This window comes from Hyla sarda, chromosome 7, assembly GCF_029499605.1.
Source record: "Hyla sarda isolate aHylSar1 chromosome 7, aHylSar1.hap1, whole genome shotgun sequence".
In the NCBI taxonomy this organism is placed as follows: Eukaryota; Metazoa; Chordata; class Amphibia; order Anura; family Hylidae; genus Hyla; species Hyla sarda.
Window position 1 is genome coordinate 8,571,620 of NC_079195.1, and position 16,003 is coordinate 8,587,622.

Sequence of the window (16,003 nt, forward strand, 5' to 3'; positions counted from 1 at the left end):
GGCATCCAAAGATCCAGCAGCTTGTGCTCCCCCACAACCTACCCCCCAAATCTGCAGCCAGGGCATCCAAACATCAAGCAACTAGTGCTCCCCCACAACCTACACCCCAAATCTGCAGCCAGGGCATCCAAACATCAAGCAGCTAGTGCTCCCCCACGACCTACCCCCCCAAATCTGCAGCCAGGGCATCCAAACAACAATCAGTTAGTGCTCCCCCACAACCTACCCCCCAAATCTGCAGGCAGGGCATCCAAAGATCCAACAGCTAGTGCTCCCCCACAACCTACCCCCCAAATCTGCAGCCAGGGCATCCAAACGTCAAGCAGCTAGTGCTCCCCCACAACCTACCCTCCAAATCTGTAGGCAGTGCATACAAAGATCCAGCAGCTAGTGTTCCCCCACAACCTACCCCCCAAATCTGCAGCCAGGGCATACAAAGATTCAGCAGCTAGTGCTCCCCACAACCTACCCTTCAAATGTGCAAGCAGGGCATCCAAACATCAAGCAGCTAGTGCTCCCCCACAACCTACCCTCCAAATCTGTAGGTAGGGCATACAAAGATCCAGCAGCTAGTGCTCCCCCACAACCTACCCCCCAAATCTGCAGCCAGGGCATCCAAACATTCAACAAGTTGTGCAGGCAAGAGAGAAGAGCGAGACTGCACCACTACAGTATAAGTCGTCCGATATCTTTGTAATCCAATAAGTAAAGTCACAGGTGCGGTGGAAGTACAGTGGATCCGGGGTGCAGATGAAGCCAGAAAATACAGTAAATGTAAATGGAAGGTACAAAATAAAGCTTCAGCACTCACCAGGATCGTAGCAGGTTCGTTTATTGCAGAAACAGCATACACAATCGGAACAGCAGCAGGCCCATAGTGGGGAGGGTGTGGAAGAAAGTGCAGCCGAGGCTGCGGGAAAGCGACAAGTTTCGCAGTTAAACCGCTTCGTCTGGCCTTCAACAATTCGTCTGGACATTCAACAAGTTGTGCTCCTCCACAAACTTTACCAAGAATCTGCAGCCAGAGCATCACTACAGCCTGTCACATCATCACCTTCAGCAAGACCTTTAATTACCAACGTTAAGAATATAATTGACTCGAGATTACTGGCAATACAAATGCATTGTGCAGGGGATTATTTTCCCTGAAGGCCTCTATACACAGAATCTAATGCCAGTAAGGGGAACTGGGCCCACTCATGTTCTTCTCATAAGTTTGAAGAAGTGTAAGGAACATTTGATTAGGCGAGGACAGTGCCCACACTTAGTCCTCGAAGGCTTGGAGAAGTCTGTGCTAAATCTTCTTGCTTGCAGGTATGAGGATTATTCCCAGTCCCAGTCCTGTCACTAGTAGGTTTAGAGGACTGTGCCTTCTCTTGGCCTAGCAGCGACCTGTTTCTTCTTCTAAAGGTGAGCGGTTTAGCTGTTACCCTTTTTTTCACAGTATTATATTGCGAGGCATTCACAACACAAGGCATTTTTCTGTTTTTTTCTTATGGTTTCTTATAGAGTACTCTTGGTACTGTCTCTTTAAGATGTTGGGGGTATGCTAACAGAATCTGTGCCCAGGTAAGAACTGTCCCACGCTTGTTCCTCCTGCTTGTAGGTGTGAGGGATTGTGCCAACTCTTGGTCCTCTTGCTTGTAGGCGTGACAGACTGTGCCCACTCTTGGTCTTTTTGCTTGTAGGTGTGAGGGACTGTGCCCACCTGTCACGCACAGCCCTCACGACCTGGCGTACGGACACGTCCACGCCTCTCAGAAAAGAGTGAGCGGGCAAAATAAACACAAAACCCAGCAGAATATCTACTCTAATATTCTACCTCTAAGCTGCCACCGTGGTACGTTCACTCTTGGCTCCCCGGAGCACGCTCTGCTCCCTTATGAGCCAGTGAACCAGCTTAAACACACACTGGGGGAGATTTATCAAAATCTGTTCAGAGGAAAAAATGCCAAGTTGCCCATAGCAACCAATCAGATCACTTCTTCCATTTTGCAGAGGCCTTGTTAAAACTGAAAGAAGTGATCTGATTGGTTGCTATAGGCAACTGGGCAACTTTTCCTCTGCACAGGTTTTGATAAATCTCCCCAACTGTGTGTAGGTCCCCGTGTCTTTCCTGCACACGTGACCTCGGCCGGGAAGGTATAGGGGTACTCTGCTTCCACACTCACTTTCACACACACCTACCACAATAGGCCCCAAAAATTAGCTACACGCACCCCAACACCAGTCCACATGCCCACACACCAATACGCTGCCAGCATCTATCAGTAGGCCAATAGAACGCCTCCGCTCATACACAGATTCTTGCACTCTGCGCTTTGACACCAAAACTATGGTAACGGCACGAGCCACGCTTATACACTAATACAACTATATAAGCTATAAGGCCATAGGTTCGTTAGAGCATACAAGGCTACGCATTAAAGTTATGGCTTTAATGTACATAAAGGGTACAGTATTAGTTAATAAAAGAATTAAAGAAACAGACATACAAAATGTGCGAAACAGTTATAAAATAACAGGGGAATAAAAATCAGAAGAGTTCCATACTTAACGTCGTTGAGTAAAGTCCTAATCCGTCCTTGGGGCCAAGGAAGAAAAATAGCGGCACAAGTCCATTCAGAATGGACCCCAAACTTGTAACAACTAGCTTGTGTTGGACCACCACTTTTATGGGTGCAGCAGAGGGTTGGGTTAGAAGGGAGGTCTCCAGTGTCTTCTTAGATCAGCCCACATCATCCCACCTCCCAAATGTCCTAACCTCCTCTCAAACACAGATAGTCCATAAATCATAACTGCCATCATACACAACAGATGTGACATAGATGGCAGTACACTTATTGATATGGTGACATTATAACGCACATTTTGATAGGATACATGAAGGATTTATACATAGGTATAGGATACATACAGCTTAATCTATGGGTACGATGGGGTCATGTTTGGGTTCTAAATAAAGCCTAATATTCGGGGATCATGATTCTGGGGGATATATACCTATGGCTACTAAGGGGAGCCCTGAAAAACATATTTCTACAACTGGGACATATTTCACTATGTGTAAAAGGTACTCCTTTTGTTCGAATTGGCACCAACTTGGCAGGATGCGCAATTAACTCAATCCGCAAACAAGCTGTCTTGAGGCTTCGCATAGCTAGGCGTCAAAGGATATGTAAAATAACTGACAACAGGATACAAAGTGACAAAGCATATGGGGACAAGCAGCGGGTACAGACAAAAGGGAAATACTCAGAGGTCCAAACATTTCAAACAGGGTCCCAGACAGCTAGGAGCCAGAGATTATCCACCATATTTTCCTAAAAATGATATCCTCAGCCTATATTCACTACACCACCCTTGGTCCTCTCTCTCTTGTAGGCGTGACAGACTGTGCCCACTCTTGGTCTTCTTGCTTGTAGGTGTGAGGGACTGTGCCCACCATTGGTCCTCTCTCTCTTGTAGGTATGAGGTACTGTGCCCACTCTTGGTCTTCTTGCTTGTAGGTGTGACAGACTGTGCCCACTCTTGGTCTTCTTGTTTTTAGGTGTGAAGGACTGTGCCCACCCTTGGTCCTCTCTCTCTTGTAGTTATGAGGTACTGTGCCCACTCTTGGTCTTCTTGCTTGTAGGTGTGACAGACTGTGCCCACTCTAGGTCTTCTTGCTTGTAGGTGTTAGCGACTGTGTCCACCCTTGGTCCTCTCTCTTGTTTGAAGGGATCTGTAAAACCTGAGCTCTGGTTAGGTCTGTGTTCACCCATCAGCTTGGAGCACTTGCTAAAGGAAGCAGTATTTTAAAAGAGAAGGTAAATCTCTATAAATTCATCATAAAACTATTATTATGATTTGTATATTTTTGACAATTATATCAGAAGAGTCAATTTCAGATTTATTATAATGGCAGATTTTGCAGAAGTAAGTTTGCTCACCTCTCTCATTAGCAGCCAGGTGTTTACGCCAATATTTTGCACCTTTTTTAACCTTCCCCTTAAATTGAATTTGGCCACGTTTCTCACTGGTTTCTTTTGTTGGACTGAGAAGAAAGAATATTTTTTAACCTGAGTAATTGTTGCTAAAAAAAAAAAATTGTGGAAAATAAATAAATAATTCATAGAACTGACAAATTTGCCCTGTAATTGTCTTCCTTCTATAGATTTTCTTTACTTGCTATACTACACTATATATTAATTTATATACAGAAAACCCAAAAAAGTATATAAAACTTTGACTATGCCATATTTTGTTACATTACAGTCTTATTCAGTCATGTATAGACCTTACTTATAGATTCAATCTGCAACTCTTGTAGTGACTAGCCACAAGTCTTTTCGGGTTTGTCACTAGAAGCTTAGCCCTCCTGTATTTTGGAATTTTCTCAAATTCTCCCCTGCAGGTTTTCATAGCTCGGACATGCTGGATGGGCAGCCACAATAGCCAGATATTTTCTGATGTCTCAGCTGCTCCAGGTCGGCAGAATTCTATTTTACCTATAGTAGACACCTTTCCTTGGGTGCTAACTGTTAGGAATCAAGGCAGGTGGTGGATTCTCTGAGCCTGTGTGGATGGAGACTTGAGCCATGCCAGGGAGCGGGGCCTAAGGTGCCACTGGTTTTCACCAGAGCCCGCTACAAAGCGGGATGGTCTTGCTGTGGCAGGTGGCACCCAGGTCGCTACCCCTGGCACAACTCGTCCACACAGGTAGCTGGCAGGACGTGGCGGGCAGGATGTGTCTGGCAGGGCAGAAGGACAAGGCAGGAACACAGGAAAAGGACAGGCCGGAACTAGAGACAGGTACACAGAAACTGGAACAGGACTTGACTCAGGAACAGGACTAGACTCGGACAAAGACAGACAACCAAGATCCGACCCAGGAACCAGGGAGGAGCAGATACTTATGGACCAAAAGACAGGTGCAGACACTTAGACTAATAGGGTACTGTTCCTTAAAGAAACAGAGCTCCGGTGCCCACGCACCCAAAGGGGCCAGAGGCACACACGCCGGAGCTGCGGAACATCAGGAAGCAAGGACAAAGGACGGTAAGCGACGGGCTGAGACTCATATGCGGGCACATCCCGCATTGCGAATCTCAGCCCCGCCGACAGAAAGCACTCACAGCCAGCGAGTCTGACCGGAGCGCAACTGTAACACTAACAATCACTCCTAGTACTTGGGTAACCCCAGGATTTTAAGCAGAACTGAACTGTGTAACAACCAGTTGCAAGAAAAGAGAGGAACCCCTTTTTTCGTATCTGCCACCTTTTCTTATACTTTGTCCAAAGCTTTCCCAAAGAGAAACTCCCCTTCACAAGGTATAGCACATAAACAATCTGCTCTCTTATCCATCTGGTCTTCTAAGATTCCAGAATCTTCCAATAGAAGGGCAGATCATCTGGTCACTTTCATTACTAGGGGATCAATTTTAGGTGACCTATCCCAATTAGCCGAATCTTCTTGCAGGAAGAAATTTTTTTTTTCCATTGTGAACGAATCAAAGTTGCTATAGTATTATGCACATGGAATTCTTTTTCTCTGTACTAAACCCTTAAACATGCGGTCTTGCACTGATTGTGTAACTTTATCTTCTTCTAAATTCATAGTGTTTCTCATTACATACTTATGCCCTATAACCCTTCTATTTGGTATAGAGGTCTTCCGGACATTTCTTCTAAACGGGCTTTAAGTTCTTGCCCTTTTCCATCACGAAGTGTGTAGCCCTCTAACAGACGGAGGCTCATTCTCTGAAGCAATAGTCCCTGAGGGTCGTTCTGAGGGCATAGCTGCCATGCAGGATCTCATTTCTGTAACACCCCACAAGTGTGGACCCACTGTGCCCCAAGTGACAGCTGGCCAGGCAGGCAGAATGGGGCAAACAGACACTATGAAAAGCGTCAGACGCAGCAGCACTGAACAGGTGTTATAGCAGAATCTATGAGAACAGCTAGCCAACATGGCTACAGGTGCAGCTAGGTGGAACAAACTAGATCACAGGAAGAGGCGCTGTCGACAGTCCAATATCAAGCAAAGGAGAGACAAGACCTTGAAATGGATCGGAACCCGACCTGGTATCAGATGAGTATGTGCCGCCTTCCTAATTAGGTGTCAGAATCAGCATATGCAGAAGAGAAGAAATCACACTGACACACACAGTTCAGCAAATGATACTTTCTGTATTTAAAACAGTTACCAAGGTCTTTATAGTCTGTAATAATGTGCCGTGTGCAAAGCTATACGTCATGAATAACTGTCCTTGGGATTGGTTTCTTCCATCTGTAGGTGCTCCTCATCCAGCACGTGGTCTTATCATCTTGGGTGTAGCTTTCTCTGGAAGCGCCATCTTGTACACATGGTTTGAAACACGATGGGAGGGGGGAGTGAGTTAGTGAGTGACCATTTTTAGCAAGCATATTCAAAATAGGTAATTTAGCTTATCCATTACAGTCCCCCCTTAAAATGACAATTTTACCTGTCCCTGTCATGACCTTGTTAAATTTTATAATGCTCCCAGTTCACTGCCCGCATCATATTAAACCACCCCCTGCCTTTATTTTTTATTATTTGTTAGTTTTCTACCTTGATATTGCTCTGTATTTTCTCAGTCTGATTCACAGACTGGGAAGGGGCGTTCCCCAACAGTCGTGACATCTTCTGAAGCCATACAGGGGAGAACTTCCCCCCTCACTCTGCTACACACAGCCCAGAGCAGTTCAGTGTGAGATGAGCTAAGACTGCACCCCCCCCCCCCCCCCCCCTCAGCACTCCAGACTGCATTTCCTGCTTTTGGACTTCTGCCAGGCCAGCAGGAGTCCAAAGTATGTGCAAGAGATGGGAGAAATGTGCTTTGTACAAGTAGGGAGACACCGAGTAGCAGCTTTTTTAAACACAAATGAAACATAGAAAGCTTCATTTTATTTAAATAAAGTACATTAGAAATATTTTTTTATTTACCATAAGGAGTGCAATAGCAAAAATTAGTTTTAATGAAAATGCCCATTTAACAAGTGCCCAAATCATCTGTCCTTATATGCCCTGGAACTATTTGTTCTGCACGTCATATGAGCCATGGCTAATCCATCGTCCCCCTTGTTGCAGTCTCTGCACATGAGGAGATGCTTTCCCTAGGGATCAATGGGGCTGGTTTTGGCTGGCAAAGTTTGTAGTGGGGCATATGGCTCCTCACAGCCACCATAGGCGTCCAAGTTGAGTAGGGCTAGTGTGGTATTGTTTACGGCCTTCTCCTAGAGTTTCTTTAGGCAAGATAGGACACAACAAACAATTAGAGCAAGGATAATCAAAGTTACAAGTATGGTTATTCCTATCGGGGCTTGGAACTTCTGCCACCCGCTCATCCAATTTCCCTCCAACTTGGTCCTGAGTTTCATGCTCTACCGACTGAGCTAGATGGGCAAGCATATTCTAGATAGACATTTTTGCTTATCCATTACAACAGGATCCAAGGAATGTGGCAAAGTCCAGTAGTCAGGCAATGGTCAGGAACACTTGATTTATTACCACTACACCTGGTACAATCTAGCTTAAAAATGGCCTTATGAAAAGGTTTAAAATATATCATATGAAATACTTTGGAGGTCGCTTCTTTAACAAATGGTATTTTTGGGGTAGTTCAAAATACTCGAAAATCAGATGTAGCACCATGAAACCATCTATGAAATTTCCAAAAGCTGTAATGGTCATATCTCTGAATTCACTGAAATTTAGGAAGATGTAGAGGTGGAACTGTATTTCACCATGAATAGCAAATTTTGGTCTCTCAATACCTTGTAACACGTCTCACACTCCATGACACAATTTTGTTTTACAACTAACATAGCCGTCTGTGTCTCAACACTTTATTCAGATTTCTACATTGACCATATTCTGTATATTCTGGAAGACAAAGAATTAACATGACACTATTACAAAAGGCTTAAAACTCAAGGCCTTTAACCCTCAATTCTGGAAAAATCTTTACCTATGTATTAGATGCAGAAATGTTTTCTTTATTCCATGTATCCAACTTCCCTATATATATATATATATATATATATATATATATTATATATATATATAGTTGTAGGCCCCTATACTGCCCCCATATATAGTTGTAGGCCCCTATACTGTCCCCATGTATCGTTGTAGGTCCCAATACTGCCATATATATAGTTGTAGGCCCCTATACTGTCCCATATATAGTTGTAGGCCCCTATACTGTCCCATATATAGTTGTAGGCTCCTATACTGCCCCATATATAGTTGTAGGCCCCTATACTGTCCCCATGTATCTTGTAGGTCCCAATACTGCCATACATATATAGTTGTAGGCCCCTATACTGTCCCATATATAGTTGTAGGCCCCTATACTGTCCCATATATAGTTGTAGGCTCCTATACTGCCCCATATATAGTTGTAGGCCCCTATACTGCCCCCTTATATAGTTGTGGGCTCCTATACTGCCCATAGTTGTAGGCCCCTATACTGCCCCTTATATAGTTGTAGGCTCCTATACTGCCCATATATAGTTGTAGACCTCTATACTGCCCCATATATAGTTGTAAGCCCCTATACTGCCCCATATATAGTTGTAGGTCCTTATACTGCCCCATATATAGTTGTAGGCCCCTATACTGCCTCCATGTATCGTTGTAGGCCCCAATACTGCCCCATATATAGTTGTAAGCCCCAATACTGCCCTATATATAGTTGTAGCCCCCTATACTGTCCCATATATAGTTGTAGGCTCCTATACTGCCCCATATATAGTTGTAGGCTCCTATACTGCACCATACATAGTTGTAAGCCCCTATACTGCCCCATATATAGTTGTAGGCCACTATACTGCCCCATATTTAGTTGTAGGCCCCTATACTGCCCCATATATAATTATGGACCCCTATACTGCCCCTCACATCCCCCTATTCACAACGCCCTCTCTTGATGTCCCTCTGGTCCCCCTATCCACTCCCTGCCTCCTCTACTTGTTGCCCCTCACACCCCCCTATCTACAACCTGTCCCCCTCTTGTTGCGCCTCACATTCCCCTATCCACACCCTGTCCCCCTCTTGTTGCCCTCACATCCTCCTATCCACATTCTGCCCCCCTCTTGTTGCCCCTCATTAGGACAGCCCTGGGCTGATAATTAATTGGGGGGGGGGGGGGGGAAGAAGCAGAACAGCGCTTGAGGGTCACATGATTTGGAGGGGGGGGGGGGGGAGAAATACCATTATATACCGTGGAACCGCCATTAGTTACAAAAATACTGTGATACACATTTTTGATCATACCGCCCGGCTCTAATCCACACCCTGCCCCCTCTTGTTGCCCCTCATTCCCCCTATCCACCCCCTCTTGTTGCCCCTCATTCCCCCTATCCACCCCTCTCTTATTGCCCCTCACATCCCCCTATCCACACCGTCCCCCTCTTGTTGTCCCTCACATCCCCCTATCCACACCCTACCCTCTCTTGTTGCCCCTCATTCCCCCTATCCACCCCCTCTTGTTGCCCCTCATTCCCCCTATCCACCCCCTCTTGTTGCCCCTCATTCCCCCTATCCACCCACTCTTGTTGCCCCTCATTCCTCCTATCCACCCCCTCTTGTTGCCCCTCATTCCTCCTATCCCCCCCCTCTTGTTGCCCCTCATTCCCCCTATCCACCCCCTCTTGTTGCCCCTCATTCCCCCTATCCACCCCCTCTTGTTGCCCCTCATTCCCCTATCCACCCCCTCTTGTTGCCCCTCATTCCCCCTATCCACCCCCTCTTGTTGCCCCTCATTCCCCCTATCCACCCCCTCTTGTTGCCCCTCATTCCCCCTATCCACCCCCTCTTGTTGCCCCTCATTCCCCCTATCCACCCCCTCTTGTTGCCCCTCATTCCCCCTATCCACCCCCTCTTGTTGCCCCTCATTCCCCCTATCCACCCCCTCTTGTTGCCCCTCATTCCCCCTATCCACCCCCTCTTGTTGCCCCTCATTCCCCCTATCCCCCCTCTTGTTGCTCCTCATTCCCCCTATCCACCCCCTCTTGTTTCCCCTCATTCCCCCTATCCACCCCCTCTTGTTGCCCCTCATTCCCCCTATCCACCCCCTCTTGTTGCCCCTCACGTCCCCCTATCCTCTCTTGTTGCCTCTCATTCCCCCTATCCACCCCTCTTGTTGCCCCTCACATCCCCCTATCCACACCCTGCCCCCTCTTGTGGCCCCTCACATCCCCCTATTTACACCCTACCCTCTCTTTTTGCCCCTCATTCCCCCTATCCACCCCCTCTTGTTGCCCTTCATTCCCCCTATCCACCCCCTCTTGCTGCCCCTCATTCTCCCTATCCACCCCCTCTTGTTGCCCCTCATTCCCCCTATCCACCCCCTCTTGTTGCCCCTCATTCCCCCTATCCACCCCCTCTTGTTGCCCCTCATTCCCCCTATCCACCCCCTCTTGTTGCCCCTCATTCCCCCTTTCCACCCCCTCTTGTTGCCCCTCATTCCCCCTATCCCCCCTCTTGTTGCTCCTCATTGCCCCTATCCACCCCAATCTCTTGTTGCCCATCATTCCCCCTATCCACCCCCTCTTGTTGCCCCTCATTCCCCCTATCCACCCCCTCTTGTTGACCCTCATTCCCCCTATCCACCCCCTTTTGTTGCCCCTCATCCCCCCTATCCACCCCTCTTGTTGACCCCTCACATCCCCCCTCTTGTTGCCCCTCATTCCCCCTATCCACCCCTCTTGTTGCCCCTTTTCCCCCCTATCCCCCCTCTTGTTGCCCCTTTCCCCCTATCCACCCCTCTTGTTGCCCCTCTTTCCCCCTATCCACCCCTCTTGTTGCCCCTCTTTCCCCCTATCCACCCCTCTTGTTGCCCCTCATTCCCCCTATCCACCCCTCTTGTTGCCCCTCATTCCCCCTATCCACCCCTCTTGTTGCCCCTCATTCCCCCTATCCCCCCTCTTGTTGCCCCTCATTCCCCCTATCCCCCCCTCTTGTTGCCCCTCATTCCCCCTATCCACCCCTCTTGTTGCCCCTCATTCCCCCTATCCACCCCTCTTGTTGCCCCTCATTCCCCCTATCCACCCCTCTTGTTGCCCCTCATTCCCCCTATCCACCCCTCTTGTTGCCCCTCATTCCCCCTATCCCCCCTCTTGTTGCCCCTCATTCCCCCTATCCACACCCTGTCCCCCTCTTGTTGCCCCTCATTCCCCCTATCCCCCCCTCTTGTTGCCCCTCATTCCCCCTATCCCCCCCTCTTGTTGCCCCTCATTCCCCCTATCCCCCCCTCTTGTTGCCCCTCATTCCCCCTATCCCCCCCTCTTGTTGCCCCTCATTCCCCCTATCCCCCCTCTTGTTGCCCCTCATTCCCCCTATCCCCCCTCTTGTTGCCCCTCATTCCCCCTATCCCCCCCTCTTGTTGCCCCTCATTCCCCCTATCCCCCCCTCTTGTTGCCCCTCATTCACCCTATCCCCCCCTCTTGTTGCGGCTCATTCACCCTATCCACCCCTCTTGTTGCCCCTCATTCCCCCTATCCACCCCTCTTGTTGCCCTTCATTCCCCCTATCCACCCCCTCTTGTTGCCCCTCATTCCCCCTATCCACCCCCTCTTGTTGCCCTTCATTCCCCCTATCCACCCCCTCTTGTTGCCCCTCATTCTCCCTATCCACCCCCTCTTGTTGCCCCTCATTCCCCCTATCCACCCCCTCTTGTTGCCCCTCATTCCCCCTATCCACCCCCTCTTGTTGCCCCTCATTCCCCCTATCCACCCCCTCTTGTTGCCCCTCATTCCCCCTTTCCACCCCCTCATTCCCCCTATCCCCCCTCTTGTTGCTCCTCATTGCCCCTATCCACCCCAATCTCTTGTTGCCCATCATTCCCCCTATCCACCCCCTCTTGTTGCCCCTCATTCCCCCTATCCACCCCCTCTTGTTGACCCTCATTCCCCCTATCCACCCCCTTTTGTTGCCCCTCATCCCCCCTATCCACCCCTCTTGTTGACCCCTCACATCCCCCCTCTTGTTGCCCCTCATTCCCCCTATCCACCCCTCTTGTTGCCCCTTTTCCCCCCTATCCCCCCTCTTGTTGCCCCTTTCCCCCTATCCACCCCTCTTGTTGCCCCTCTTTCCCCCTATCCACCCCTCTTGTTGCCCCTCTTTCCCCCTATCCACCCCTCTTGTTGCCCCTCATTCCCCCTATCCACCCCTCTTGTTGCCCCTCATTCCCCCTATCCACCCCTCTTGTTGCCCCTCATTCCCCCTATCCCCCCCTCTTGTTGCCCCTCATTCCCCCTATCCACCCCTCTTGTTGCCCCTCATTCCCCCTATCCACCCCTCTTGTTGCCCTTCATTCCCCCTATCCACCCCTCTTGTTGCCCCTCATTCCCCCTATCCACCCCTCTTGTTGCCCCTCATTCCCCCTATCCCCCCTCTTGTTGCCCCTCATTCCCCCTATCCACACCCTGTCCCCCTCTTGTTGCCCCTCATTCCCCCTATCCCCCCCTCTTGTTGCCCCTCATTCCCCCTATCCCCCCCTCTTGTTGCCCCTCATTCCCCCTATCCCCCCTCTTGTTGCCCCTCATTCCCCCTATCCCCCCCTCTTGTTGCCCCTCATTCCCCCTATCCCCCCTCTTGTTGCCCCTCATTCCCCCTATCCCCCCTCTTGTTGCCCCTCATTCCCCCTATCCCCCCCTCTTGTTGCCCCTCATTCCCCCTATCCCCCCCTCTTGTTGCCCCTCATTCACCCTATCCACCCCTCTTGTTGCCCCTCATTCCCCCTATCCACCCCTCTTGTTCCCCCTCATTCCCCCTATCCACCCCTCTTGTTGCCCCTCATTCCCCCTATCCACCCCTCTTGTTGCCCCTCATACCCCCTATCCACACCCTGTCCCCCTCTTGTTGCCCCTCATTCCCCCTATCCACCCCTCTTGTTGCCCCTCATACCCCCTATGTCCCCCTTTTGTTGCCCCTAATTCCCCCTATCCACCCCTCTTGTTGCCCCTCATACCCCCTATGTTCCCCTCTTGTTGCCCCTAATTCCCCCTATCCACCCCTCTTGTTCCCCCTCTTGTTGCCCCTGTCGCTCCCCAGCACCGTCTCTCACAACTCCAGCGCAACCTCAACAACTTATCACCATGACGACCGTGCGTACAGCGCAGCACGCACATGACGTCATCACTCCCCGCCTCTTCCCGTTCTCTGTCCAGTAAACAGCAGCCCAATGACATAGCCGACGCGATAACGGATAACGGAGTGACGCAGCGCACGTTAGCACCGCCCATGTTTTTAGCACGTAGCCAATCAATTGGCCGTAGCGGGAGACAGCTGACCTGTAGACCCGCCCCCTTTCCGCTCTGCCAACCAATCAGCAGGCAGGTCGCTGCGCCCGGTCACACCCCTTCCCGGTGAGGGAGGCCAATGAGCGGCGGCGGGGCGCTGAGCGGTCATGGTGTACGCGCTGCTGCTGGCCGCCCTGGCCGGCTGTGTCCTGACCTTTGTGCTGCAGCTGCTGTTCTTGTACCGCCGGCCGCCCGCTCCCCCTCCGCCGCCTCCGCCCTCCACCCCGGGCCGCTCGGTGCAGCCGGACGCCTCGCTGCGGGACTACCTGCTGGGGACGGCGGCGGGGCCCCCGGAGAGCTGTCACTTCCTGAACGCCATCTTTCTGTTCCTGTTCCGGGAGCTCCGGGACACGGCGGTGGTGCGGCGCTGGCTGCTGCGGAAGATCCGGGTGGAGCTGGAGGAGCTGCTGCTGTCCCGTACGGCCGGGCGGCTGCTGGAGGGGCTGAGCCTGCGGGAGCTGAACCTGGGGGAGGCCGTGCCGGTGCTCCGGGGGATCCGCCTGGTGCCGCCCGCTGCTGACTCCCGGGACGAGGACCCGCTGCCCCCGGAGCTGAGCTTCGAGCTGGAGGCGGAGTACGGCGGCGGGCTGCGGCTGGCGGTGGACGTGGAGCTGCTGTTCGGGAAGACGGCGTCTCTGTCGGTGCGGCTGGGCCGGGTACAGGGCCGCCTCCGCCTCATGTTCTCCCGCCTGCCCTTCACTCACTGGGCCTTCTGCTTCCTGGACGAACCGCTCATAGACTTCCAGGTGCACAGCCAGTTCGAGGGCCGCCCCATGCCTCAGCTCACCTCCATCATCGTCACCCAGCTGAAGAGGGTGATCAAGAGGAAGCACACCCTGCCCAACTACAAGATCAGGTACTACAACTCCCAGCATCACCCTGCCCAACTACAAGATCAGGTACTACAACTCCCGGCATCACCCTGCCCAACTACAAGATCAGGTACTACAACTCCCGGCATCACCCTGCCCAACTACAAGATCAGGTACTACAACTCCCAGCATCACTACAGGGCCAGGTACTACAACCCCCAGCATCACCCTGCCCAACTACAAGATCAGGTACTACAACTCCCAGCATCACCCTGCCCAACTACAAGATCAGGTACTACAACTCCCAGCATCACCCTGCCCAACTACAAGATCAGGTACTACAACCCCCAGCATCACCCTGCCCAACTACAAGATAAGGTACTACAACTCCCAGCATCACTACAGGGCCAGGTACTACAACTCCCAGCATCACCCTGCCCAACTACAAGATCAGGTACTACAACCCCCAGCATCACCCTGCCCAACTACAAGATCAGGTACTACTACCCCCAGCATTACTACAGGGCCAGGTACTACAACCCCCAGCATCACCCTGCCCAACTACAAGATCAGGTACTACAACCCCCAGCATCACCATGCCCAACTACAAGATCAGGTACTACAACCCCCAGCATCACCCTGCCCAACTACAAGATCAGGTACTACAACTCCCAGCATCACCCTGCCCAACTACAAGATCAGGTACTACAACTCCCAGCATCACCCTGCCCAACTACAAGATCAGGTACTACAACCCCCAGCATCACCCTGCCCAACTACAAGATCAGGTACTACAACTCCCGGCATCACCCTGCCCAACTACAAGATCAGGTACTACAACCCCCGGCATCACCCTGCCCAACTACAAGATCAGGTACTACAACTCCCAGCATCACCCTGCCCAACTACAAGATCAGGTACTACAACTCCCAGCATCACCCTGCCCAACTACAAGATCAGGTACTACAACTCCCAGCATCACCCTGCCCAACTACAAGATCAGGTACTACAACTCCCAGCATCACCCTGCCCAACTACAAGATCAGGTACTACAACTCCCAGCATCACCCTGCCCAACTACAAGATCAGGTACTACAACTCCCAGCATCACCCTGCCCAACTACAAGATCAGGTACTACAACTCCCAGCATCACCCTGCCCAACTACAAGATCAGGTACTACAACCCCCAGCATCACCCTGCCCAACTACAAGATCAGGTACTACAACTCCCAGCATCACCCTGCCCAACTACAAGATCAGGTACTACAACCCCCAGCATCACTACAGGGCCAGATACTACAACCCCCAGCATCACCCTGCCCAACTACAAGATCAGGTACTACAACCCCCCAGCATCACCCTGCCCAACTACAAGATCAGGTACTACAACCCCCAGCATCACCCTGCCCAACTACAAGATCAGGTACTACAACTCCCAGCATCACCCTGCCCAACTACAAGATCAGGTACTACAACTCCCAGCATCACTACAGGGCCAGGTACTACAACCCCCAGCATCACCCTGCCCAACTACAAGATCAGGTACTACAACCCCCAGCATCACCCTGCCCAACTACAAGATCAGGTACTACAACTCCCAGCATCACCCTGCCCAACTACAAGATCAGGTACTACAACTCCCAGCATCACCCTGCCCAACTACAAGATCAGGTACTACAACTCCCAGCATCACCCTGCCCAACTACAAGATCAGGTACTACAACTCCCAGCATCACCCTGCCCAACTACAAGATCAGGTACTACAACTCCCAGCATCACTACAGGGCCAGGTACTACAACCCCCAGCATCACCCTGCCCAACTACAAGATCAGGTACTACAACTCCCAGCATCACCCTGCCCAACTACAAGATCAGGTA

The 16,003-nt window shown here is 50.8% G+C and overlaps 1 protein-coding gene and 1 long non-coding RNA gene across 4 annotated transcripts in view; one reads left to right on the top strand and one right to left on the bottom strand.

Annotated features, from left to right (window-relative positions):
* Positions 1-2,409: 2,409 nt before the first annotated feature.
* Positions 2,410-8,027, bottom strand: LOC130281750 (uncharacterized). Of its 3 annotated transcripts, XR_008846094.1 has the most exons (4): positions 7,974-8,027; positions 7,780-7,888; positions 3,933-4,036; positions 2,410-3,780 (listed from the first exon to the last, which is right to left on the bottom strand). It is a non-coding gene; the product is annotated as an uncharacterized LOC130281750 (long non-coding RNA). The 3 variants fall into 3 exon arrangements; XR_008846093.1 differs by lacking the exon at positions 7,780-7,888; XR_008846095.1 differs by lacking the exons at positions 2,410-3,780; positions 3,933-4,036 and adding an exon at positions 6,091-6,338.
* Positions 8,028-13,061: 5,034 nt separating this feature from the next.
* PDZD8 (PDZ domain containing 8) overlaps positions 13,062-16,003 on the top strand; it is a 47,685-nt gene continuing 44,743 nt past the window's right edge. Inside the window, exon 1 of the mRNA XM_056529297.1 lies at positions 13,062-14,167. Within this exon, the coding sequence (XP_056385272.1) occupies positions 13,419-14,167 (749 nt within the window). The 5' untranslated portion in view covers positions 13,062-13,418. The remainder of the gene's footprint in view (positions 14,168-16,003) is intronic.